At 40.4% G+C, this 27,782-nt stretch overlaps 1 protein-coding gene across 5 annotated transcripts in view; it reads right to left on the reverse strand.

The window, feature by feature from the left end:
• The window catches only part of PHEX (phosphate regulating endopeptidase X-linked), a 210,125-nt gene that overhangs the window by 114,922 nt on the left and 67,421 nt on the right, over window positions 1-27,782 (reverse strand). For all 5 annotated transcript variants that reach the window (XM_072818317.1, XM_072818316.1, XM_072818315.1 and 2 more), the window contains 2 exons: window positions 26,836-26,929; window positions 24,393-24,521 (listed from right to left, as the gene is read on the reverse strand). In XM_072818317.1, the coding sequence (XP_072674418.1) occupies window positions 24,393-24,521; window positions 26,836-26,929 (223 nt within the window). The remainder of the gene's footprint in view (window positions 1-24,392; window positions 24,522-26,835; window positions 26,930-27,782) is intronic.

Below are 27,782 nucleotides of genomic sequence, written 5' to 3' on the forward strand. Positions count from 1 at the left end.
TCCCCATATAGACAAAACTAAACTTGACTTTCTCCTGTTAATCGCTTTCATGTCAAGTGGATTCTTGGTCCAGCTAGAAGGATGATGAAGGGGAAAGGAAATTCTTCCTCCCCGATGGCGGGTGTAGTCAGCAAGACACAACTCATGCCAGACACAGTTGCAGCAGAGAGATCCTTGGGACATCAGACAAACAGCTGGCAGAAGGCAAGATTTCTTACCATGTCAGTCTCCTGTAATCTCTTTGTGGAGTCTGATGGAGCAAGAATGCGGAGAGGCCTTCTTCTCTCTTTCTAAATTTAGATTAGCAGGAAAAAATATTTGTGGAGCTATTTCCTTGGGCTTAGAAACTCATTGGTTAAATTTGGTAGAGTACTCTTTGGTTTCTGATCCATTTCCTCCCACATATAAGTCTTTGTTTTTCTCTGTGTCTTTGTGTCATTTTTCACACAAACTTCGCCATGGGTTAATGTGCACATGAGGCAAAGGCTATTGCTAAGGGACATTTTGGAGGACGAAGCCATAAAACTGGTGGACACAGATGCAGCACTTAAAAGCTGTTAGAGTGCTCTCTACCTAACTCAGAAGTTGGTCATGGAATGGGTTAGACTGACACTAGGTCACCTGCCAACCTCAAGAAAACTTCTGTGCAATAGGGGGTACCCTGTAAAACAACACACAATCCCCAACTCACAGCACATCTCTCGTGGGTATTAGTGTGACCCTAAAAGACCCAATGCTCAGCCTAAACTGCTAATGTGCATACTAGACAAACTTTGCTATGCATTATGATTTTTCCTTTTGTTGTATTCAGTGTCCTAAGAGCTTGGTTTTGTGACCAGTGAGAATGTTCTCTTTGGTCTCCATCATTCAAAGGGTGCACTTACCAGGGTGCACCTTGGTGACCAAATAGACCAGGAATCTGAGTCTCTCTATCTCTCTCCAGCTGTGCCAGCTCTCAGGGACGTCTGTCATGAGAGGCTCCAGCCCAGAGGAATCTCTGCTGCCTCAACTTTTGTTGCTTGGCAGTGCTGGCAAATCTCATTTCAGAAGCACCCGCCCCATGTCACAGATGAGCTAACTGGAGGAGGCTTCTCACAATTTGATGAGGACTGGAGACATTGTTTTCACCACACCATCCTTACTGCCTGTACAAGGTATAGTTTTAATTTCTTAGACTAATTTTTGGGAATAAACTTTTGGATCATGAGGCCTGCCCTCTTTGGATGCCTCTTAAGTCTTCATTAAGCCATTAAAAGGCTTATTGTGGTTTGAGTTGCTATTCACATATCCTACTCGCCAATGGCCAGATGATGGATTCTCTAAATTGGCTGTATTTAATAGAAAAATATGCTTTATAGAAAGCTCTCAATTCTCTTATTAGTATACTGGCTATTCTTAGGGACTCCCTGAAAAGACAAAAGAACTGAAATCAAGCTTAAGATTTAAAAATAAATGTCCACATCCAACCGAAGTCCCCCTTCTTAAAATCTAGCCTCATCTGCCTGTTGTAACTTCCCTTTCCCTATGAGATTTACAGGGAGTGTTCTAGCCTATATTAAATTCTAGGTTCAAAGTATACAGGTTGCTCATGTAAATGCTAAAAGCCAGGAAACGAATTTAACAAAACCACCTGAGACTGGCAATAAGGCTTGCTTTGCTCCTACCTTCCAGGGCTCTGTAATCTGGCTCTGCCAGCTTCAGGCATTCCTATGCAATGTCCTTTGCCCGTATATCTTAGACCCCCACCCCAAAAGAATTCGTGTCCCTAGACAGCAGCAGGGCTTTTCAATTATAAAGTCCTTTTACCTCTGCTTTCAGAAGAGCCTACCAAATTTAGAAAGGAAAGATTAATGACTATTCACAACTCTTCACAGAGGAAACAGAACCAAACTTTAACCTACCCCTCCTACAAATGATCTGCAAAAGGCCAATATTCATGGGCCAAGGTTGAACTGTGTACCTGGAAAAAAGGCTTTTGTTAAAATGCTTTATACAGACTTGACAAAGACATAAATCTCCTGATTCTCATTTTTTTAAAAATGTATTTATTTGAGAGAGACAGAGTGCACATGTGCACACATGGAAGTGGGGCAGAAGGAGAGGGAAAGAATCCTCACGCAGACTCCTTGATGAGTGCAGAGCCCCAGGACCCAGGGCTCGATCCCACAACCCTGAGATCATGACCTGAGCCAAAACCAAGAGTCAGAAACTTAATCAAATGAGCCACCTAGGTGCCCCTCTTGATTCCCATTTTAGTTAAAAGTTTTTCTTGATATAAAAAAGCAAATTTAGTTTTTAAAAATGGGCCAGACCCTTGATTTTCAGACCATGATCTAATTCTTTAGGAGATTAGAAACAAATGTGTGGGGACGCCTGGGTAGCTCAGTGGTTGAGTATCTACCTTTGGCCCAGGGCGTGATCCCGGGAGTCCCGGGATCATGACCTGAGCCGAAGGCAGGCACTCAACCGCTGAGCCACCCCGAGATCTCCCAATAAAATCTTTTTTTTTAAAGAAAGAAACAAATGTGTGTTTTACAAATCTCTACAAACCCAGAAATGCAACTTTAGAAATAAGTCCTAGCCTGCCCAGCTTTATCACTCCTCCAAATGCACCTATTTCTCTCTAAATATGTGCAGAAATATAAAAGATCAGGATATTGGAACAAAATTTTCCTGTACTTTTCTTTAAAGGGCAAATTTTAAATAGCAATCACTCTGAAAAACTGGAGAGAAAAAAAAAATTTGCATTCTTTCTTTGTTTCTTGAAATTCTAAAACCTGCCATGCCTTTGAAATTTGTAAACACAGCCCATAATCACCTGAGCCTAAGAAAAAAAAAGGGTAAGATGTCTTTTTTTAATGATTTTATTTATTTATCCATGAGAGACAGAGAGAGAGAGGCAGAGACACAAGCAGAGGGAGAAGGAGGCTCCCTACAGGGAGCCCGATGTGGGACTCGATCCAGGACCCCAGGATCACGACCTGAGCCAAAGGCAGACGCTCAACCACTGAGCCACCCAGGTGCCCTAAGATGTCTTTTTAAAGTACAAACTGCTCAAAGAGTTCTTGTGCCCAGACTCTAGCACCCCGGATAACAGGCAGACACACTCCAACTCTGTATCTTGGAGAAAACTCGGATACTTTCTCTGGACGTTTATGATGTAAATTTTCTACCTCCATCATCTCTACATGTAAGAGCCATTCCTCAAAATACAAACATTAGGAAGACTTTTTCATCAGAAAAAAAAGAGAGGGAGATATTTGGAAATTGAGCTTTTATTGTTCTCTCCACAACTATCAGTAAAAAGAAAAGCTAGAAGATTTTTGTTTGCATCTTGTCAGTGTGTGTGTGTGTCCACATATGTTGTTAATGTAAGATATTATCTCTGCCTCTGGATGACTGTGCAAAAATGAACTTGTAAAAGAGCTCTATGTAGTAGGTTTGAGGGCGAGTGCTTATAAGTTTGGGCATCTAACTCTCAGAAAGACAGAAGCCAAGCCAAATGTTTTTCGAGTTCATGTGATCTGGGGGAATGTTCAGTATTAGAGCTAACTCAAGATTGCTGGTTTAATTAATGGACATATCTTCAGAGTTACCAGCATAAAATATAAAACTAATCCTGCCTGTGTTCACTACAAGATGAACAAATTCATTTTCTCTGTTACAACATTTACCAGGGAAAAAACTTAAAGTAATGGGTAACTTTGTCTAATGCCTCATAAAGTTTGTTGGGCAATTGAATGGAAGTGTTAAGAATAAGTACACTAAGCTGATGAAAATAAGACAAAAAGGTTTGTAGGTAAATTTTTAAGTTGCCTCCAAAAGCTATCAAAAGCTTTGGTAACCTGAAACTTTAAAGTTTTGGTAAGTTAAATGATAAGTTAAATCATTTAACATCTAGATCATTTTCAAATAAGATAAAATAATGAAGCATTAAGTACTACACCTAGCTTTTGTCCTATGACAAACTAAAGACAAACTTGGATCTGTTAATAAAACATGTTTTGTGCCTTATTGAAAGGCTGTACTATTAAAAAGCGCATGTTTCTAGAAATTAGAAAATGTATTCATAAATTTAAATTTGTCAATTTAAAGACTATTGACATAACAGTTTACAAATGTTTACTACTTCGTTTTTGCTAGAAATTAAGGTTTCCAAGAATCTCTAGGAATCCTAATAAACATAGTTATAAGTACTGGAAATAATAAGGGGAACAACCCTATGCAAGGAAAATAAGATGTGTGTTTTGGGTAAGAAGTAGTACAAGGAATAGAAATACATTTTTGTTGAGGGAAAGAAAATAATTTTGTCCTAAAGTGAGGCTGGTTATTTAAAGAGGGAAAGTAGGACAAAATCTGAATGTAAAGAAGAAAGTTGTAAAAGATTTATGGAAAAAAAAACTTGGAAAGAAATTTGATGTGTGGTTGGTTCTGGCTAAGATTAGGATAAATTTAAGTAAGTAAATGGGTTTAATATCAAAAAATAAACTGGTACAAAATTAAAATTTTGTCTTTGTTAAAAGGACAAAATTTTCCTGAACTACTCTTTTTTTTTAAGATTTATTTATTTATTTATTCAGGGAGAGAGAGACAGAGACACAGGAGAGGGAGAAGCAGGCTCCATGCAGGGAGCCCGAAGTGGGATTCGATTCCAGGTCTCCAGGATCACACCCCGGGCCGCAGGCGACGCTAAACCGCTGCGCCACAAGGGCTGCCCCTGAACTACTCTTAATAAGCAACTGTAAACAAAATTTTTTCTTTGCCTTTAAAGTTATCTACCTAGAGAACTAGGATGATGTGTTTTGTCAAAATAATTTTCTACATTTATCAAGTCTTTGATTACTTAAGAAAACTGAGTTTAGCACCTGCCTTAGGTCCAGGTCGTGATCCTGGAGTCCCCGGATCGAGTCCCACGTCGGGCTCCCTGCATGGAGCCTGCTTCTCCCTCTGCCTGTGTCTCTGCCTCTCTCTCTCTCTCTCTTTCTCTCTCTCTCTCTCTCCTTCATGAGTAAATAAATAAAATCTTTAAAATAAATAAATAGAAAGAAAGAAAGAAAGAAAGAAAGAAAGAAAGAAAGAAAGAAAGAAAGAAAGAAAACTGAGCCTTAATGTTTAAAGAGCTAGGGCAGCCCTGGTGGCTCAGCGGTTTAGCGCCGCCTTTGGCCCAGGGCATGATCCTGGAGACCCAGGGTCGAGTCCCATGTCGGGCTCCCTGCATGGAGCCTGCTTGTGTCTCTGTCTCTCTCTCTCTCTCTCTCTCTCTCCTCTCTGTGTCTCTCATGAATAAATAAATAAAATCTTTTTTTAAAAAAAAGAGCTAAATTGTGCCCACAACTATGTAACATTCTGCATTTGCCTCTGAAATCTTTTTATAGTCACTTTGGTTAAATGGATAATTACATATTGTTTCATAATAATATATATGTGATCCCATTTAATCAAATATACAAACATTTTAATATTTTTTGACATGCTTTCCAAAATCCAACTCTTTTGGCCACAATCTGAGGCATTACAAAGGGCCCATGGAACATTTCAAAGATTCTGTGAGACATTAATTAGGCTTATTTGGTTTGTTAAAGTACATGAGAAGCATTGTCAAATAAGTGGTACCAAACCCTCTTAGATTTTATTTGTGTAGATGTGTTATTAAGATAAGTGCTCTAAAAATGGTATGAAACTCCTAGAAATCAGATGTCCTGGTATGTTATTATCTTAAAGTGCTGTGTGTCACAGACATAACCAAATTTCCTTGTCACCTGCATTACAATGAACTCTAATCAGATCTCTGACCATGGACATTTTTAAATCTTGTCATTTAATTACTGTTTTACTCTGATGCTGTTACAAATGTGCATCTTCACTGAGACTCATAAAAAGAAGTCTAAGGACAAGTTTCTGATAACCTTAAGATCGTAAAAATGAACTATGTAAAAATTTCCAGAACTAATGGAAAAACTGGATTTAAGCAGAATAGTAATTAATAACATGGCACTGAATGAACTGAGGAGGATAACTAATTTTTATGACTCTGTTTAAAACATTGCTGATTTCTTTTAAAAAAATGCTTTGTTTTTCCAGATTTAAGGAAATTTTTCTCTTAAGCTGACTTACAGCATTTTGATAAAATACACCTTCATGAACAAAATAAAACATTTGTCTTTCTCTCCCTACCTGATCCCTCCAAAATTTAGTAGCTCAGGAAGGATTATTATATTTTCATGGCAACATATTTGCATAAGCTCAATAAGAATCTGTTCTCCTTATGACATGACGTAATTGGAAACATTGGTTATATTACCAAGGCTTTGACTAGAATGTCCTATTTGAAAGAGACATGCACAGACTCAGATATGACCAGACAGCTTTAAGGAACTAAGGTTGACTTTACTGAATCAATAAAGCCGCTCAGGAAATGTCAGCCTGATACCTTGCTTACTAGGTGAATAAAGAAGGTCACTTTCTGGCAGGTACAAAACCTCAAGATATTTAGGGGACCTCAAGAGAGAGGAATTAACCCAAATCTATAGGCATTGCAGGCGACATCTGATGGCAAGTATTTGGCTTGGCTTCTGGCCTCAAAAGGCTGTTAAAAGTTCAATCTAGAGATTCCTCATAAAAAGCTCCAGCAAAGCAGGTTTAAGAGGGAAAAAAAAGCGTTGGCCATCCTTAGCATCTGAGTAATTCCCAGGGCCCAGCAAATGGACGAGATTTCCAGAGCCCTGAAGACAAAGGGTGAAATCACAAAATATGGACTCATTTTCCACTACCCCTGCACTGGCCAAGCAGCTGCCAAGAACAAAGGCTGCAACTTCCAATACCTCACAAACAAATGCAGTATTGCCACAAGAAGTGATTGCTTCTCTGAGGTGCCCACAAGTATATTTGGGGAGAAGCTTCCAGAGAAAGCCAAGGAGTACCTGTCCTTCTATGAAACTAGAGAGATTGCATGAAAGAATGTGGATGCCAGAAAGGAGGCAATGGTTCAGACAGAAGAAGTGGCTGCTAAGATTGCTAGGAAGCTGAAGAAACAGGAGAAGAAATACATGAAGAAAGCAAGCAACATCTGGCTGCGAGCACTCTCTTGTCTTCAGAAAACAGCAGCAGTACCTCTGAGCGATGGACAAGACAGGTGAACGGCCCAAAAGAAAGCAAAAGCAAAAGCCCCAGAAGGCTCCTCAGGAGAATGGAAAGGAGATCCCATCTATCTCTGTCTCTTTCTCTAAACCCAAGAAAAAGAGATCTTTTTCCAAGGAGGAGCTGGTTAGTGGTGATCTTGAAGAGAAGGCTGGCAGTGGAAGCCTCCCCAAGAGGAAGAAATCTTTCCCTGAAGAAGAACCAGTTAATGATCTTGAAGAGGCAGGAAGCAGCAGTGTCCCCAAGAAAAAGATAAAATTCTCTTCCAAGGAGGAACTGCTTGCTCAGCAGCAGATCTGATGAAGCTGCTGGCAGCAAGAGCAGCAGCTTCAAGAAAGAGAAAAAGTTCCAGAAGCTATCCCAGGAAAATCAGAATGGACATTTCCCCCTGGTGGGGACAAAATCCATGGTGACATTTCCCAACTCAATCCATCCCTTAGAGCTCAATAAAAACAAATTCACAAGAAAAAAATAATAAAATTAAAATTAAAAAGTCCTGGGGCACCTGAATGGCTCAGTCAGTTAAGCATTCAACTCTTGATTTCTGCCCAGGTCATGGGATCTCCGGGTCATGGGATTGAGCCGAGTCAGGCTCCACACTAGGTGTGGAATCTGCTTAAGATTCTCACTCTCCCCCTCCACCTGTCTTCCCCAAAAAAGTCTTATGGTCAACTGCTATTCTTGCTGCACTTATGTAAATGATCAAGCCAAGGTTTATTGAAACTAGGCTTTTCACAGACAAATACAAATTAGGCTATCTTTGGTAAACAGGAGGGTGATATAGAGAAAATGTGTTTCGATAACACTTTTGAATAAATATTAAACTCTAGTACTCTTCATTATAAACTCACCCAGATCCCGATTCCTTCTAGTTTCCTCCAATGCCTGGCTATAACTCTCCAAACTAATGTTTTCAATTTTTCTCCCATCTTTCTGAGTTGGATTCATTTGAAAACCAAAACTGCCCTTTCTCCTAAAACCCTGCAAACAAATATGAATGACTTGATGTAAACTTCAGAGAAATCTCCAAAATCTCACATATAGGCAACCTTCACATCTGTTGCTCTGTGGGCCTTTCAAAAAGATCACCAGAGACATTCAAACCACAGACCAGGAACATCAGACTACCACTGGCTGCTCTCACTCTATCTAAACAAAGATGCTTCAAGCTTGACATCTAGAAAACAGCTCACCTAGCTATTCTCAGACTCAAAGTGGTTTCTAATTTGATCCAATCATTAACCACTGTCTTCGTTTCCATACAAATGCCTCTTGTTTAATACCTGATGGCTTGGCCTAGCTTTGAGAACACGGCTGCATCACTGCCTCCTAATAAAATGAGTTTAACTGAACTGACCTACTGTCAGGAGTACGAGACTGGTTCAAAGAGACGGAACAACCTACCAACTCACCTTCTACTGCGTGAAGGAAAGTTTTAGAAGAGGAAACTGTAGGGGCCGAGGGCAGGCCATCCCAAGATGGCCCACTCTGGCAGGAACATTATTTTGAGTCAAAAGCAATCAAAACCCAGCACATTCAGGGAAAGCTCTCTATCTTCCCTCAACTGTCTGCTTATACCAAGAAGACAGCTACTCACAGAGATCCCCCTTCACCTAAGAAGCTTATTCGCATAATAGGGCCACCTTTGTTTTCCAAACATCTCCTCTTACATTCCCACAAAATGGTCTCCCTCCCCGCCTTTTTTTAAATGTAGCCCTTTATTTTTTTAAAGATTTTATTTAGGGATCCCTGGGTGGCACAGCGGCTTAGCGCCTGCCTTTGGCCCAGGGCGCGATCCTGGAGACCCGGGATCGAATCCCAAGTTGGGCTCCCGGTGCATGGAGCCTGTTTCTCCCTCTGCCTGTGTCTCTGCCTCTCTCTCTCTCTCTCTGTGACTATAATAAATAAATAAAAGTTAAATAAATAAATAAATAAAATAAAGATTTTATTTATTTACTTGACACAGAGAGAGGGAGCACAAGCAGCGGGAGCAGCAAGCAGAGGCAGAGGGAGAAGCAGGCTCTCCAAAAAGCAGGGAACCCCATGTGGGGCTCGATCCCAAGACCCCGGGACCATGACCAGAGCCAAAGGCAGACACTTAACTGCCTGAGCTACCCAGACACCCCGGTCTCCCTCCCATTAGTATTGTCAGACCCTTACCCCACTCCTGAGCTCCTATAAGCCTCGTGATGCTTGATTATCTTTGGAATTTCATGGCTGTATGGATTCCCCCCTACTTATGAAAATAAATTTGATTTATTCCTGTTAACCTATCTCATGTCCATAGCAAGAAGGACCTTGAGGGGCAGAGGAAATTCTTGCTCCCTGACGTAAGCAAACTTAAAAGTGTTCTGCAAATTTTACATTGTTTTACGATTTCATAGCTCATGTGATATGATTTTTCAGATATAATTTCATTTCTCGTAAAATACATAGCAGATGCTCAATAAATACAAGTTGATTTATCCTTTTCAAAACCTCTGGTGGCAACTAGCAAAGAAATAAAATTGAATCTGAAATTGAATCAACTATCTTTCATCTATGCTAATGTATAACAGTTATTCTAGCAGCTGTTCCAAAAACAGACTAATGGAAATCAAATGACTTGGTAAGTTAGCCCAGTCCATTCTGACAGGGAGGATGCTAAATGGTACAGGACAGATGACTAAAAAATGGTTTAAATATATATATATATATTTACTGTATATATATATACTGTATATCTGGTAGAAATAATCATGGGCTGCTGGAGTTCTAAAAAAAGGAAGAAAAAGAAAAAATCTTCAAGGTTTATTGTGTGTATTAATCTTAAAATTACATAATTTTAAGAAGATTCTTAAAGCCATAATGTTGAATAGGTTTTCTACTTTAATATATTTAGAAATTATAAGTATCTTTTTTATAAATTTATTTTTTATTGGTGTTCAATTTGCCAACATATAGAATAACTCCCAGTGCTCATCCCATCAAGTGCCCCCCCCCAGTGCCTGTCACCCAGTCACCCCCACCCCCCGCCCACCTCCCCTTCCACCACCCCTAGTTTGTTTCCCAGATTTAGGAGTCTCTCATGCCTGTCTCCCTTTCTGATATTTCCCACTCATTTTTACTCCTTTCCCCTTTATGAGACCATAAAATGTTTGTCCTTCTCCGATTGACTTACTTCACTCAGCATAATACCCTCCAGTTCCATCCACGTTGAAGCAAATGGTGGGTATTCGTCGTTTCTAATGGCTGAGTAATATTCCATTGTATACATAGACCACATCTTCTTTTTTTTTTTTTCTTTTTTTTTTTTATTGGTGTTCAATTTACTAACATACAGAATAACACCCAGTGCCCGTCACCCATTCACTCCCACCCCCCGCCCTCCTCCCCTTCTACCACCCCTAGTTCGTTTCCCAGAGTTAGCAGTCTTTACGTTCTGTCTCCCTTTCTGATATTTCCCACACATTTCTTCTCCCTTCCCTTATTTTCCCTTTCACTATTATTTATATTCCCCAAATGAATGAGAACATATAATGTTTGTCCTTCTCCGACTGACTTACTTCACTCAGCCCTTCTCCGACTGACTTACTTCACTCAGCCACATCTTCTTTATCAACTATAAGTATCTTAATAAGATAGATTCCAAAATCTCCGATCTCCCCCACTGGTGCAGAGCAGGGCAGGTTTCCTTCCATTGTTATCACTTGATTAGTGCATGTAAAAAATGGGAACCATTATCAATAATTTATATGGTTAACCCTGAAAATAAAGGCTGCAGGAAGTTTCTAAAATGTCTCTTTCTGGTAATTGTCACTTTACTAAAAACAGACACGTTATATAAATCAATGTACTAACAAATACTAAATAATTGTTTATACTGTAACCATTTAATAAGATGAGTTTGAACTGGCTCCTGATGAAAATATAATAGTGGCATGAAGATAAGAAGTAAAGAAGAGACCCATATTGAGAAGGGAGAAGGGCAGCCCTGGTGGCCCAGTGGTTTAGCGCCGCCTTCAGCCCGGGGTGTGATCCTGGAGACCCGGGATCGAGTCCCACGTCGGGGTCCCTGCATGGAGCCTGCTTCTCCCTCTGCCTGTGTCTCTGCCTCTCTCTCTCTCTCTCTGTGTCTGTCATGAATAAATAAATAAAATCTTTAAAAAAAGAGAGAGAGAGAGAAGGTAGAAGTAGTTAAGCCGGAAAAACTAAGGAGAGTTAGAAAACACTGAGGTTTCTGGCAGCCAAGCAAGCTAATAAAACAAATCATACCAGTTTGTTGGGATTAACAAACTTGCATAGCTATTAAATATGTTGGCAAAAGAAAAAAAGATTATCAAGCTATTTGGGCCACAGACATGCTATAAAGCATGTTGATCAGTGGTGCAAGAGTTTTGCATGTCCTTTTATCAAAAAGCCTTAAGACTGAGGTGGAGATAATAAGGAGGAAGATCCTATTTACTGGATATGAACAGAAAGACTGTGTTCAAATTTTATAACTTGTCTTTTCCTGCTTCCTACTTTTCTGCTCTAAGAGAGAACTAAGCAGAGACCAGAATAACATTGAGAAATCAACCATTCTCATGATGGTGTAGCCTTTGTCTGTGGGTAAACTTCCCCCAGAAAGTAACTGCCTGGTCACTTCTAAAATTCAGCTCTACTGGAAGGCATAAATACTTTTTTTCAGTGAATGAATTTTTAGTACAGGGTCTTCTCAGTCCACAGGTCTGATTAGATCTGCTTGACAAGACTGTGGCTGATAATGTGTCCAATGTTATCCAAGACCAACAAGAAAAATGGGCCAAATGTGTCTTGACTGTGGCAAAACACTCAAAGACAGAGGCAAGGGTGGTGTCCACACTTATTTCAAAAGAATTCCCTATGAGCTATCTAAATTACTTGTTTTGCCGGATGTCATTTTGCCAAAGGTTGCTTAAAAAGAGCTGTCGGGACTGGGGTCAGATGATGACCTTTGTTGTAAAAAGATTTAGCCCACAGAGAGTTGTGAAACCTGGATCTGTTCTAGGAATTATATTTGGCTCCTTGAGCCGTTTCCTGAAACTCTCCTAGGAGCCAGATTTAGCATGAAATGATAGGGCAAGTTCTGGAATGTGGCCAGGGCACTAGTATTAAAAGGATCTTTATCCCAACTGCAAGCTACTATAATAGGCATGGATGGAGGATGAGGAACAGCAATAATTCCCACAGGCACCTCCCTCACTCTCACTCTTTCGAAGAGAAGTTAGAAAGAAGCGATTTCAATGCAGGAGAGCTGCCACTGTCTATGCCAGGACTTTGACGGTATGAATTCTCTCATTATGATTAATCTCAGGCATGTCACATAGTCCTAACAGAGGCTAACATTCACTGGGCACTTACTACGTACCAGGCATTGTGCTAAGCCTCTTACGTGGATTACCTCGCCAGGTCCTCCCCACAAACCTCAAGTCATCTTTGTATCCCTATCTGTGATTCACTGTAATGATGGCTTTAATTCTCCACCCCTTCCTTGGTCCGCACCCTTTGCTGTGTGACTTTGCCATTCCTCTCACCACAGCGCAGGTTCTGCTTCACCTGTCTGTCAATTGGGACTGATCCCATGGCTCGCTTTGGCCAACAGAACGTAGACCTGACATGATGCCAGTTCTGCGTCTGGGCCTCAGGAGGCCTCACGTGTTCCTGCTTGCTCACTTGCACCTCTGCCATGGCTATGAGAACACACCCAGGCGAGCCAGCTGAAGGAAGTGAGACAACTGGAGCAGGGCCACGTCATCCTGCTCCCCTCTGCCAAAGCCAGCCCAGACCAGCCAAACCCCAGACATGTGGGAAGCCCAGCCAAAGTAACCAGAGCTGCCCGGGGGACCACCAACTGCCTCCAGATGTACCTGCCATAACTGCTCATCGGTGAAGGCCGCTGAGGTTCTGTGATTGATCATTACACAGCATTAACGTAGCAGTAGAAACTGGTGCACCATTTATAAACAGGAAGACAGAGGCGCCAAGATGTTAACTACCTTGCCCAAACTGGTAAGAGTACAGCTGGGCTATGAGACGCTAATGCAGCTTTGCAGGAAACGGGATGCAGTTTCCATACAAGGCCAATGTTCTATAACTATGTGAAAAAGCCTTTTAAAACCCAAATCATTTTGGTTTGCCTGAATTCAGACAGGCCCTCAGCCCAGAACCAAAGAAAGTGACCTTGACATGACAGCTAATACCAGTGAGCAGACAAACGGAAACACAACACAAGCACGTTGTGTTGAAGGGAACTGTATCTTTATCTGTACAAGGGCCGTCCTGAGAATAACCCTCATGAGTAGCAGCAACTGCAAGGAACAAAGACCCCTCAGGATAAGGGCATCCCTGTAACGCGTGACACTGACTTTCGTGTGACTTCTGCCACCATTAGAGTTACGTCTCATTTACTCGACCACTGAGAGAAACGGTGAGCAGGGGGATTGGAGAACTTCAATATTTATGACAGGACATCAATCCAATTATCTTGGCTAACTAATGAGGTGAACTCCTAGTATATGGAAGTTGCAAGTTCAAACTCCACCACTGCAATGGGACCCATGTGGGTACTTAAGTCTCTGGCACCAGCTGCAGCAGTATGGGTTGGGAGGGGAAACCTGTTCGGGGGAGAAGAACAACTATCAGAATTGGTTACACAGCAGCTCAGGAAACTGGAAGATACTCTAGGTCATCGATGGCATTACTTGGGGACATGAACAATGTCTTTACCAGAAAGGGAAAAAGAAAGAAGCTACTACAGTGCAAGAGAAAGTATTGAATCGTTTTACACAACTAACTAAAGTCTTAATTCTTCAGTTAATAAGGTCTAAATCTGAAGTGTAATAAAAGATTTGTTCCGCTTTAACTAGATTAACCTTCTGCATACAGAATGTTTTAATGTATAAGAAGGGACTAGTGACTTTAGCTTTGATTTCAGAATTGATCAAGATTCTTTTCTTGACCAAACCTTAGTCAGGTTCCTATAAGCCCTCTTCTTGACTAGGCCTTCACCTTGCCCCCCATCTTGTCCTTGCCAAGTCTGCATAGCCCAGTTTTAGCAAGAGTCCTGGTCAGTCAGTTTAGAGACAATCTGCTACCCTTGATATCAGAGCACCCTCTGTATCTGATCAAATTCTCCATCCCCCACCCTTGATATCTGATCACACTGGCCTGCCTTCAGCAAAAGCCCCCTTATCCCTAAGGTCTCATCTTAGGGACCTCCTAAGGTCCACTGACTCCATCACTCTGCTTATTGGACATAAATCCCCACTGGTCTTTGCTCTATTCAGAGCTGAGCCCAATCTCACCCACTGTGATAGTCTTTGAATGTTTTGCAATAGTACCGAATAAGTCTTCCTTACCATTTTAACAAGTATCAGAATAATTTTTTTCTTTAACAGGATTTACCCTGTAACAAAAAAATAGAAAATATGACCTACCACCAAAGCATGCCTACTGGTAGAGCTGAGATACATGAATAAGTAGAGTTTGGGGACACAGTGACTATAATGAAATAAAATGACTGGGTTTAATACACAAGGACTTAGCACATACAAAATGTTCAAATGGAAACCAACTGCACTGAATTTTCTAGAAACTATAAAGCTGAAAGATCTTTTTTTTACATTAATACTTAATAAAAAATTGTTCTTTATATTTTTTAATAAAATAATTTTTATTGGTGTTCAATTTACCAACATACAGAATAACACCCAGCGCTCATCCTGTCAAGTATCCCCCTCAGTGCCTGTCACCCACTCACCCCCACCCCCCGCCCTCCTCCCCTTCCACCACCCCTAGTTCTTTCCCAGAGTTAGGAGTCTTTATGTTCTGTCTCCAAAAATTGTTCTTTAAAGTACATGCTCACATTTCTGTGGTAACTGAAGAATTATGAACATTTGTAAAAAGCCTTTTATTTTAGGGAGGCACTTGATGGGATGATCACTGGGTGTTATACAGTATGTTGGCAAATTGAATTTAAACTTAAAAAGGGGGGGGAGACTTTTTTGATAAGAAAGCTTCCAGAGCCTTGAGTCACCATTCCAAACATCAGGGATCACTCCTCATAATGATGTATGTAGAAAATACTGGAAATTGAGCTCAGTGTAGACTGGGCCAAAGATAAACCTAGAAAAGTTGCTCTCGGATGAAATCTCTCATAGCATCTGAATCAGCTTGTTTCTTATTATTTTCCTCTTTCTTCTGAAAATTATATGAACATGAAAATACAACATCAACTGGTTGGACTTAAGTTTTCACTATATTTGTCTTTAAAAATATTGAAGTACCAGAAGCAAAATCTATTTCAACTGTTTCCTATCTCTAACACACTAAGAAATAAACATGTGCCTTTTATTTTTATAAGATCTTAATATAAGAATAAGTAATTTTCTGATAAGGGTGAATTAATTATAAAATAAGCTACTTAGAAGTCTCCTCCTTGGGGTGCCTGGGTGACTCAATTGGTTAAGCGACCAACTCATGATTTCAGGTCAAGTCATGATCTCATGGGTCATGAGACTGAGCCCCATATTGGGCTCCATGCTCAATGTGGAGTCTGCTTGAAGATTCTCACTGCCTCTCCCTCTGCCCCTTCCCACTTGCATGCTTGCTCTCTCTCTTTCTTTTTTTTTTTTTTTTATTTTTATTTATTTATGATAGTCTCACAGAGAGAGAGAGAGAGGCAGAGACACAGGCAGAGGGAGAAGCAGGCTCCATGCAGGGAGCCCGATGTGGGATTCAATCCCGGGTCTCCAGGATCGCGCCCTGGGCCAAAGGCAGGTGCCAAACCGCTGCGCCACCCAGGGATCCCAACTCTCTCTCTTTCTAAAATAAATAAATCTGGGGCACTTGGGTGGCTCAGTGGTTGAGCATCTGCCTTCGGCTCAAGGCATGATCCAGGGGTCCTGGGATCGAGTCCCGCATCGGGCTCCCTGTGTGGAGCCTGCTTCTTCCTCTGCCTATGTCTCTGCCTCTTTCTCTGTGTCTCTTATGAATAAATAAGAATCTTTTAAAATAAAATAAAATAAATCTTTTTAAAAAAGTTTCCTCATGACTAATTTCCTCGTTCTAGACATAAAATTGGCAAAGATTTGAGTTTGTTTGTTTTGTATGAGGAGCAAGGGAATAATGCACTAGTTTAAAGCTAGACTGTCTGGGCATGAACCCTACCTAAGTCAATTTTAAGATGCTATGATTTGGGATTACTTAAACTCTTGGAGCATCAGTTTCCTCATCTGGAAGATGGGGGCAGTAAAAGCAGATATAGGACCATTATGTGTATTAAATGAGTTAACATGTTACAAGTACTTATAAAAGTACCAGATATCCAGTTAAACCTCAGTAAAAGTTAGCTACTTTATTAATAACACCATATTTTTAAAGCATAAAACCCTTACCACTGCAGTCACACTAGGCCCATGCTAACCATCCCCTTTCCTGGCTCTTGTTGGTATCTTCACCTACCCTCCATGGATACAGATACTTACCTGGGGCATTTACTGATATATTATAGATATAAATCATTAGCAATAATAAAAAAGGAAGAGGTATCTGGCTGGCTCAGTAGATAGAGTGTACAACTCTTGATCTCAGGGTCATGAGTTTGAGCCCCATATTAGGGGTAGAGTTTATTTTAAAATTAGTAATAGAAAAAAATAAAATAAATAAAAATAGTAATAGGGGTGCCTAGGTGACTCAGTTGGTTGGGTATTTGACTCTTGATTTCAGCTCAGATCATGATTTCAGGGTCCTGGGATCGAGCCCCACAACAGGCTCTGCACTCAGCGTGGAGTCTGCTTGTCCCTCTCTCTCTGCTCCTCCCTCACTCATGTGCTCCTACATGCACATGTGTACTCTCTCTTTCAAATAATAAAAGTCTAAAAAATACATATTTTTAAAAAATAAAAATAATAATTTAGTGAAAAGAAAATGGAAAAGCAAAATATCAAGTAATACTTTAGACATCCTTCCTCTTCCTCCCACAGACACACACCTAATCTTCTCCTGTCATTTAGGTCATGAACATACAGATCAGAGTTTGTCACCATAGGATTAGAACATCTTCTCTATTTATAGTAACAATACATCATGGATTCTTTGAAGAGTCTCACTTTTATATCCTGTGTGTAACTTTTCACAAAAGCAACTTGTTAAATATTTAGCTAATATGCTATATTTTTAAATTGTACACGGTCTTCTAAATAATATTTTTAAATTTTAAAAAGGTCTCTAAGAAACAAGGTCCTTGTTTTTGGTTCTGAAGACAGAGGAGGGAGAGAGAATATTAGTGTAGAAGACACAAAATCGTATCCCCAGGACATATTTTGTTTGGCCTTCACAGTATTGACCAAGATTTAAAATATGGAAGATTTCACATAAAAATCCCTATTTCTGACTTCTCTCAAAAAAACACAAAGAAACATAGTTTGGTTTTAAAACACACACACACACACACACACACACACACACACACACACACACACACACACCAGAAGCCTAGCAAGGCAGGCATCCTGATGAATACAGCCTGAGCTGAATCCTGGATAGCATATTCATTCCTATTCACCACTACTGTGTCCCAGACACCAAGATCCAGAGGCAATTACCTCTCATCACTGCACTTGCCCTGGTTTCTGCTGATACCTAGCCCGCTCTACTTCTGTACATTATTTAATGTTACTGCCTGTGAGGGTATTTGAGCTTAAAACCCCAGGCTTTCAGCTTGACCAAGTCCTTCGCAACTTCAAGACACTGAACCCCTTTAACTTGTAGACTCCACTCCACCCAGTCTGTGAGCCAATGAGAAGCAAGACTCCCAGGTGCTAACCGCAGAGTAGCATCTGGAATTTATCTCCTCCTCTACACTGTACACTAGGGAACCTGAAACATCCTCACCAAGTAGCAGCCTGACTCCAAATCCAAATCCCAGTTCCCAAGCTGTGAATCCTGGCATTGCTTGAGTCCTTCCCCACTGATGTTAGAGCCCTCCATGAAATCCAATTGGTCAGGGACCAATGATCCTGCCTTTCCAAACCTGGCTATAGCCTCACTCTCTCTCCCAAGGACTAAGCACCATCACACTGAACTCAAGAGATCCCTTTTCGAGTCTTTAAAAGGGCACTGTACAATATGGTAACTACATGTCCAATACGGTAGCCACAGTGGCAAATGAACATTTGAAATGTGGCTAGTCTGAAGTGAGATATCCTGTAAGTATAAAATACACATGAGATTTCAAAGATTTAGTTTGAAAGACATCATATAAACTATCACATTAATAATTTTTATATTTATTATTTGTTGAAATAACATTTTGGATTTATTTAGTTGAACAAAATATATTAAAAATAATTTCACCTGTTTCATTTTACTTTTTTAATGAAGCTGCTAGAAAATGTAAAGTTACATATGTGGCTCATATTCAAGATCTTTTGGATAGTTCCACTCTAGGTAACAAAGACAACTACTGTCCAAAGAGTTCTGCAACTATTCTCACTCTGCTGGCCTGTCCTGCAGCCAGTCCCACATGGGTTAAGGCCCTGTCCCACCATCAAAAGGCACAAGATTCTTCCCTATGCCTCTTTAGGGAGCTTTGTATTGAAGAGTTCTCCTTTTTCTACATGTTATTCCCTCCCATTTCTAATTAAATCTGTAAAACTCCCATAGCTGTGTGAAAGCGAATTAGTATGAATGTGTGTGCGTGTGTGTGTGTGAGTGTACACACACAGGCACATGCACATGCACACTTGCCTATGGGAAGTAGAAAAGAAACAGGAACTTGGAATTGTGTGTTTTCCCCAGTAAAAAGGAAGAGAACCCTGGCTGGTGGGGGGCTTTCTCCTCTACAAAGGAAACCTCAAAGTGAACTGCTCTCTCCTGCCCTCTATAACAAAGGATGCCAAGCAGAGGTAGCTGGGCCAAATCTACCATTAAGAGACTATAGAAACAGACACTGAGGCGAAGCAGGATGTCCCTTGGAAGAACCTAAGTACCAGTTTCCAAAGGAAAACTAATCAGTTCAAGGGAAAAACAAAACAAAAAAAAAACCAAGAAACTGGAGGCCCCCACAGAGGGTTTGACAAAGTCCACTTAAATCAAACTGAACATGGAAATTTTCAATGAGTTGAAAAACTGAAGCAGTTAATTGCACTAATGCAACAGCCTTTGGTAAACAAGGTACTGACGTCTGAGTCAACAGCCTACCCTGCTCACATGAGTTGCCAGGGTTGGGATTCTGGTGGTAACTGTTTGCAGGTAAATGAATGACGCAAAGGCCTTGTTACTCCAAGTGTGGTCCCTGGACCAGCAGCATCAGCACCACTTGGGAACTTGTTATGCAAGTTTTTGGGTCCTAACCCAGACCTAAGATAAAAGGATCCTTGGCAAAATGCAATGGGATTTTGCATTTCTATAAGAAGATCCTCATTTGATTTGTGTACACATTAAAGTCTAACAAGTACCTGAAATTTAACCTTCGAAGTGTATTCATCTGCTTAGCAATCTTTTTTGTAAATAAAACAATGGCAGCCCTCCTTCGGAGTTAGAGTCTCTGGAATTTGTCCCACTGGGGATCTTTCTGGTTTTTTCTTTGGCCTATAGTTAATAATACAGAATGTTTTTCAAATAAATCAGTGGTTCCAGGTGGTTCTTGGATGAGAGCCCTGTAACAAGGCTATAAAAAGCCAGATATTTCTCTTATAAGTTTCCAACTTAAGTATTCCCTGAGGCAAATAGCTTTCGCTTAAGGGAGGAAAACAATTTTATGTAAAATAGATGAGTATCTGTAGTATCCCACTTCCTCCATTGTCCCATGTATATCAAAATAAGGGGGAAAACTGCCAAAATCAACTTTATTTTATAATATTACACCCTAACACATGAAAAGGGGACTTTCACACCAAAACTGAGAAAAACAAATTAATTCAAATACCTTTCATATTACTTAAAATTATTCTACTGCCAAAAAAAAATACGAAAAACAAAAAGCCTCTGTTATGCTTTAATTGTTTTTATATCCTTCCCAGGGCTTATAATGTTACCACTGTGATTATCTGATAAATTCTCAATCCACTTACTCTAAGCAAAGAGTGAAAGAAAACGCACAATGGGAATATTGAGTATTTTGAAATAAGACATTAATTCTCCAGTGGAATTATTTGCAAGAAGGGGACGTACAGGTTCAAATAGTCTCAAACGTGGCAGAAAATTCCCCCAAAGAATAAAAAAAATCCAGGTAAGTATACTTAGATTTAAGGTATTCCAAGGCAAACTTCAGCAAATACATGGTTATGTGTTACATATTGCAGGGGCCAAGGGCGAGCCGCCCCAAGATGGACCACTTTGGCAAGATTATTTTGAGTCAGAAGCAAACAAAACCTAGGGGATTCAGGAAAAGTTCCTTACCTCCCCCTTTAGCTGCCTAAATTTACATTGGAAAGGAGAGCCTGTACTCAAGGAAGACAGCTATTAACAGAGATTCCTCTGTACCTAAGTAGTCTACGTGCATAGCAAGGCCACCTTCCTTTTCCAAACATCTCCTCTCACCTTCCTACAAATGCTCTCCCTTTCCTTTGTGTTCTCAGACCACTATCCGTCTCCTTAGCCTCATGGTGCTAGTCTCTAAAATCTCATGTCTGGGACACCTGGGTGGTTCAGTGGTTGGGCACCTGCCTCTGGTTCAGGTCGTGATCCCAGGATCTGGGATCGAGTCCCCCATCAGGCTCCCCGCAAGGAGCCTGCTTCTCCCTCTGCCTGTGTCTCTGCCTCTCTCTGTGTCTCTCGTAAATAAATAAATAAATCTTTAAAAAAATAAAATAAAATTTCATGTCTGTATGGATTCTCCATTCACATAAAAACTAAGCTTGGTTTTGTCCTGTTCATCTGTCTCACGTCAATTTGATTCTTAGTCCACCTAAAAGGACCTTGAGGGTCACCTGGGTGGCGGTTGGTTAATCATCAGATTCTTGATTTTGGCTCAGGTCATGATCTCAGGGTCATGAAATCAAGCCCTGCAACCGCTCCCTGCTGAGCAGGGAGTCTGCTTGAAATTCTCTCCTCCCTCTTCCCCTCCCTCCACTCACATGTGCGCATATGCACTCTCTCAAATAAATAAATAAAATCTTTAAAAAAAAAAAGAAGGATCTTGAAGGGCAGATGAAATTCTTCCATCCCAACAGTATTAACACATAATACCAAACAGTTCATACTATTTACCAGCACATAATACCAACTATTTCAACTATCATGATGTAACTGACTTTATGTGTTTGCCTTTAAAATCAGTGTTTGTTGACCACCTGCATCCAAGCTGCTCATATATTCGTATCTGAATGGCTATAATGGCTCATTATTAATGAAATATACCTAACATATACCTCTTTGACATACTGATTATTTGGGGCTGATTGTTTTTGAGAAGCTACAAACAAAGGAATCTCTCAAAACAGAGTCGAAATTACCCTTTTGTGAGAGAAATTAGCTATTTAGGAGGGAAATTTCCATTGTAAGAGTATCTTCCTCCCTGTATCAGGAAAAGGAGGATGAATCTCATCTCTAGAAACTTTGATCAATGGAGAAGAGCATGGACTTGAATCTGCAGAGTAACCTTACTTTTGTCTATGGTGTTTTTCCTGGTAACCTCCCAACACTGGCCTGCTCACCCCTGTGCCCACATCTTCTCATCTTATTTTTCCTTAGCTAGGGATGGTAATTAAGGTGGCGTGGGCCATTTCTGGGAGTTCCTCAGTTTTCCTGGGTCTCTCCCTTATATACAGGAGGTAGCCACATTTATTAAACTTGTTTTTCTCTCATTAATCTGTGCTTTATCACAGTGGTATCTCAAGAACCTAAAAGAGGGGATGCCTGGGTGGCTCAGCAGTTGAGGGTCTGCCTTTGGTTCAGGGCATGATCCTGGGTCTAGGGATCGAGTCCCACATCAGGCTCCCTGTGAGGAGCCTGCTTCTCCCTCTGTCTCCACCTCTCTCTCTCTCTCTCTGTATCTCTCATGAATAAATAAATAAAATATTTTTTAAAAAAGAACCTAGAAGAGTAGAGGGAAATTATGTTTTCCTACCTACATTAGTTAATTGTGCCTAGATATTTTGCTTCATGACATTTGTAAACTATAACTCATTGCAAAGAAAATACACACCAAAAACTCCCCACCATAGCTAAATCACAAACTCTGATTCAAAATTCACCCTCTCCTCCAATGCAGTTGAAAAAAATGAAGAACAACACACTGGTGAAGGTTGAGGAGTCCTGAAATTCATGACCTCCAACTTCATCTAGACCATTACTGTCTCTGGACAACCATGCTTCCTCAGTTTACTTACTCTCCCACTGCCCTGGACAACTATTTCACACCTTCTCCTCTCTCTTCCAACCTTAAACCCCAACCTCTGTCCTCAAGTCAAGACTCATACACTACTGCCTCCCTGACATCTCCAACTAGAAGTCTGATAACCTCTCAAATTCAACATGGCCACAACTAACTTCCTGATCTCTCCCAAATCCAAATCTGGTTTCCCACAGCATTCCTCTTCTCAGTTAACAGCAACTCCATGCTTCCACTGAAATCAGACTCAAAGCTCTTATTCTCAGATCCCTCACTAAATCTGTCAGCAAATTATGTTGGTTCTACTTCAGAATGTATTCAGAATACAACCCCTTTTCACAACTTCCAGGGCTACCACCTGGTCCAAGCCACCATCATCTGTCATCTGGTTCCTCCAATTGTCTTTTTTTTTTTTAAAGTAGGCTCCATGCCCAGCGTGGAGTCCAATGTGGGGCTTAAACTCACAACCCTGAGATCAAGACCTGAGCTAAGATCAGGAGTCAGACACTTAACCAACTTAGCCACCCAGGCCCCCCTTTCTTTCAACAGTCTTCTAATTAGTCTCCCTGCTTCTGTCCTTGACTCCCTATAGTCTCTTCTCAGCATAGCAGCAGGGTGATCCTTTTAATATAAGTCAAGTCACATCAGGCTTCTGCTCAAAAACCTGCATTAGCTCTCCACTGCTCTCAGGATAAAAGTCCACAATGGCCCATAAAACCTTACAGAACGCCACCGTTCCTATTACTGCTCTCACTGCAGCACCTTCTTCTTACCCCCACTCACTCTGCTCCAGCCACATGGACCTCCCTGCTATTGCTTAAGCACACCAGGCCCCTCCCAGCCATAGAACCTCGCTATTCCTTTGGCCTGGAACACTCTTTCCACAGATAACTGCCATATCTAATTCTCTCACATCCTTCAAATCTTTGCCAAATATCATCCTCACAGTGAAGCTTTCCTTGACCACCCTATTTAATCCTACAACCTGCCCCACACACCTTCACCTTACAGCACTCCCAATTCCTCTCTACTCTGTTCTCCTTTTTCTTTTTTCCAGGGTCCTTACAACATGCTTGCCTGTCCCCCATCCCAAAAGAATATCAACTCAGTGAGGTCGGGGATCTTTGCTCTGTTCTCAGCTGTGTCCCTAGTGCCTGGCATATAACAGGTGTTCAACAATGCTTGTTGAATAAATGAATGAAACTAAATCTCATGTTTTATTAGCAGATACATCTGGTTGGGCCATTATTGCCATTACAGCAACTACAAATCATAATAGATCATAGGTATAGGAAATCTTATTACACTGCTCATTCCATTTTTGTATATGCTCAGGAATTTCCAAAATAAAAGGATTTTTTAGGTTAACAAAAAAAATAAACACGGAGCATTGTCTCTGAAATACATGTCACACTTCTGAAGTTTCCAGAAAACAGCATAAGTAGGAAAAAACCCTGCATTTTATTTCTATTTCTAAACCATTTAATAGTTGTTAAATATATTACAAATCACTTCATCTCTTGGTCTCTAGTTTCCTCATCTCTAAAACAAAGAGGTCTGACTAGAAAACCTCTACCCTTTGTAATGACAACAGTCTAATATCTAATCATAAAATTATCAAGACCCTCTTTGTTCCTAAGCGTTGACTTCACACATTTAACTTCTACAGGAGAAATTCAGACTCTATGTGACATGATTTCATGCTTTTCTCTTTTCTAACTTGTCTTAATTTAAATGACTATATTCTAGGTTTGAGTTTGTAGTTAATATTGTACTGCAGGAATTCCTCTCTGAAGCCAAATTATTATCTATCTAGATTGATGGTTTCAAGAGCTAGAAGGCTGCTATTGGCCGGCTGGCCGTGCCCACGCCAGACCTGGCAGCCCATCATGGCTCTTACCAGCTGGGGAGCAGCACTTACCATCTCCTTCTTGTCTTCCTGGAAGTGTACATCCACAAACATTTTCCCCACGACATAAGGGAGGGCACTCTCGATAAAGTTTACACATTTGTCCCATTGAGGCAACAAAGTTGTGGTCCCCTGAATTACCTGTGGGAGATAATTGATCTAGATTGAGTTTCACTGGGATAAAACCTATGGCTAAAAAAAATTCACAAAACCTGAAGAAAACAGGCTAAAAAAACATTGCATACCCCAACCCATACATATGTGTCAGATGGTAGGGCCGACTGTGAAATCTGTCCTAATTCTGATTGTTCCTTGTTATCTTTAAAACTGAATGAAAATATTCTGATGGTGGAAAAGTATGTATTTATCCTTTCCTTTCAGTTTTCCCCATTAAATGAATGATTAGGACTATGGCATAGCGTTTCTACAGTTAGCCGGGAAATGAGTGGATGCTGTCCAAGTGTCTAGATAGTCTTTAAATATCTATTGGGAACTGAAGTTCCACTAGGAAAGGTCTAGTATCAATGGGTGATCAAAGTTCATGCCCAGAGAAGGTTTCTTTGCTCTGGGTAGTACACTTCCAAGTCCAGAAACAACATGGTGCACTGTGAACAACCCAAGAAGCCTATTTACATCATAATGTAGCAAAGGACACACAAATAACCAAGTACGAGATGCCTGGGTAGCTCAGCGATTGAGTGTCTGCCTTTGGCGCAGGGCGATCCTGGAATCCAGGATCAAGTCCCCACATCAGGCTCCTTGCATGGAGCCTGCTTCTCTCTCAGCCTGTGTCTCTGCCTCTCTCTCTCTCTCTCTCTCTCTGCGTCTCTCATGAATAAATAAAATCTTTAAAAAGAAAAACAAGTAACCACGTAAAAAACAGATGTAAATGTTTTCCCCATCTGTCCCAATTAAGCCATTACAAAAAAACACAAACAAGGAGGTTCCAAAGCAGGACTTGGAAGGCTCAAAGGTTTACTCTTGGTGATGAAAGTAAAGAAGTAAATAGCGTCTAAAATGCCCTTGGAGGATGGAAGTTGAGGGCTCAAAGTGCAAACTGGAGGCAAGCAGCAAAGAAGAGGGACCTGAGCATGGTGCGGTGGGTGGGGGGGGTTGCTGCTTGCACTGCGGCAGACCTGGACTGCTGGCACAGTGCAAATGGGCTCCACACTTAAATTCATCTGTGCTTCCTTCCCCTGCTTTCTGGCAACACGACCCCTTCTCAGACATAAGGAATCAATCTATTTTTTAAATCTCTAGAGAAAGAGATCCTACAACTGGCTTTGGCAATTCAATGTTATATTTAGCTCTTTACACTCAAGAAACATCTCCTCATACCTAACCTTCCAATTTTCACACACTACTTACACCATTCTCTCCTATTCTCTTCACAGTAGGGTTGAAAAGCAGCTGGGTACTATCTTTTATGTGATCCAGAGGAGTTTAAAAATATACACACACATATATAAGTATATATGTAACATATAACATATGTTATATGTATAAAATCTACTTGTTTTGTAGCTTAACCCTTTGATATGACCTCAATAAATATAGCTGTTTTATACTGTTCTCTGTAAAGCTCAATAATCTAATGATTTTGAGGGCCAAAATATATTCAAAATAACTGTTACCCACCAAAAATTCCTGTACTCACCTGTTTCTCTAATAACCAAAACATCTGTTAAATGAAAGTACCGTTATAAAACTTGTCATTCACTTCTAATTGAGAGAAAAATAAGTTGTAAATACATTTAAAATGAAAAAAAACCAAAATCATTAGGTCCTCTATTAATGGGAGAATTATTCAGACAAAAGCTTGTGAAACAAAGCCAAATAACACCTGTGTAAGTGAGGGAGTGAACATCAAAGAACCAGGTGAGGGGGAGAGAAGCAAAGTATTTCAGGCAGTTGAGCCAGGTCCCCAGGGAGACTAAGTTTAGGCCTCTTCAGCCTAGCAGAATTAGGATAAATTCAAAGACTGAATGAAAGTTGAGATAAAGTTAAAGACCAAATTCTATCCCTAAATTAAAGATGAAACTTTACCATCTAATACATATATCATGCATATTTTGAATATTCTGAATCCTGAAAATGAAAAATAGTTACAAATATATCACTAAGATACATTAAAACTGTAATGACAGTGACCCAGTTAAAAACATTGGGGAAAATGGGAATAAGTTGATAAGAGGGAGCAAATGCAACAGGATAGTCCCAAATATTGCCCCAAATATCTTTATATGCCCTCATCAAAGTACAGTTTGAGTGTAATTTACAGTACATAAGGTTTAACCTAATAAAAAGAAATAAATCAAAAAAATTAGAGCATGGGCTGCAAAACTCCCTCTGTCCCATCCATAAAGATGATTTTTATTGGATTAGTTAATATACAGACTGTTTCGGCATGTAAAGATATCCAGTGATGTAACATTGCAATCTTCTTCAATCTTACCCGTGAGAATTCGAGCCACCTATACTGAAAGCGCCTGCTAAGGTTTGGAATTCTGGAATAAACCATCCTCCACACCAAATAGTTGGCAATGGTCCTGTTAGCAGAGAAATGCACATTTATTACAATTAGGTTGATATCCGATACTCTGCAGAACACCTTGGGGAAAAGTGTTGGCAAAGCTCCATGGAGGGACCCCCTGCTCATACAAAACTGCAGAACTTGCACTTGAGAAATGACATAAGATGATACGATGTCAAATAGCTCAACCAAAATTGGCTTTTCACCACTTAATACAGATAGATGAAATGAGGATTCCAGCCTGAGGCCTCAGTGTGAACGTTTTGCTTCCCCTCTCAGGGCATGGAATCCACTGTTGCCTAGCTCTTTATGTCTAGAAACTGTCTATACCCTGGAATTATCAGGCGATTTCATAAAATGCAGATGAATTCTTACTTTTGGAAACAAACAGCAATATATTGGCCAATATCAATTATGTAGATTTGCACCTTGGTTCCGTACTTATATGAGCTTGAGCTTCTCATTTAAACTTGCTGATTTGATCTTTTCTTGTCAGACAACAAGAATGATCCCTACCTTATAGGGTGGTTACTCTGAAGTTAAAATAAATAACAAAACCCTTGATAAAGGGTAAATTCCAGATTTTTTAAATTGTCATTAACTTCCAAACGTGTGAATAACCCCATACACTCATGTAGTGCCCATAACAGATATTGTTAAAAATCCATTACATTTTGTTAACTGTAACCTTTTTCCTTTTTTTATTTTTTTAGATTTTGATTTATTTATTCATGAGAGACAGAGAGAGATAAAGAGAGAGGCAGAGACACAGGCAGAGGGAGAAGTAGGCTCCATGCAGGGAGCCTGATGTGGGACTCAATCCTGGGATTCCAGGATCATGCCCTGAGCCGAAGGCAGGCACTTAACCA

The sequence above is a fragment of the Canis lupus genome, chromosome X (genome assembly GCF_048164855.1).
Source record: "Canis lupus baileyi chromosome X, mCanLup2.hap1, whole genome shotgun sequence".
Lineage (NCBI taxonomy): Eukaryota > Metazoa > Chordata > Mammalia > Carnivora > Canidae > Canis > Canis lupus.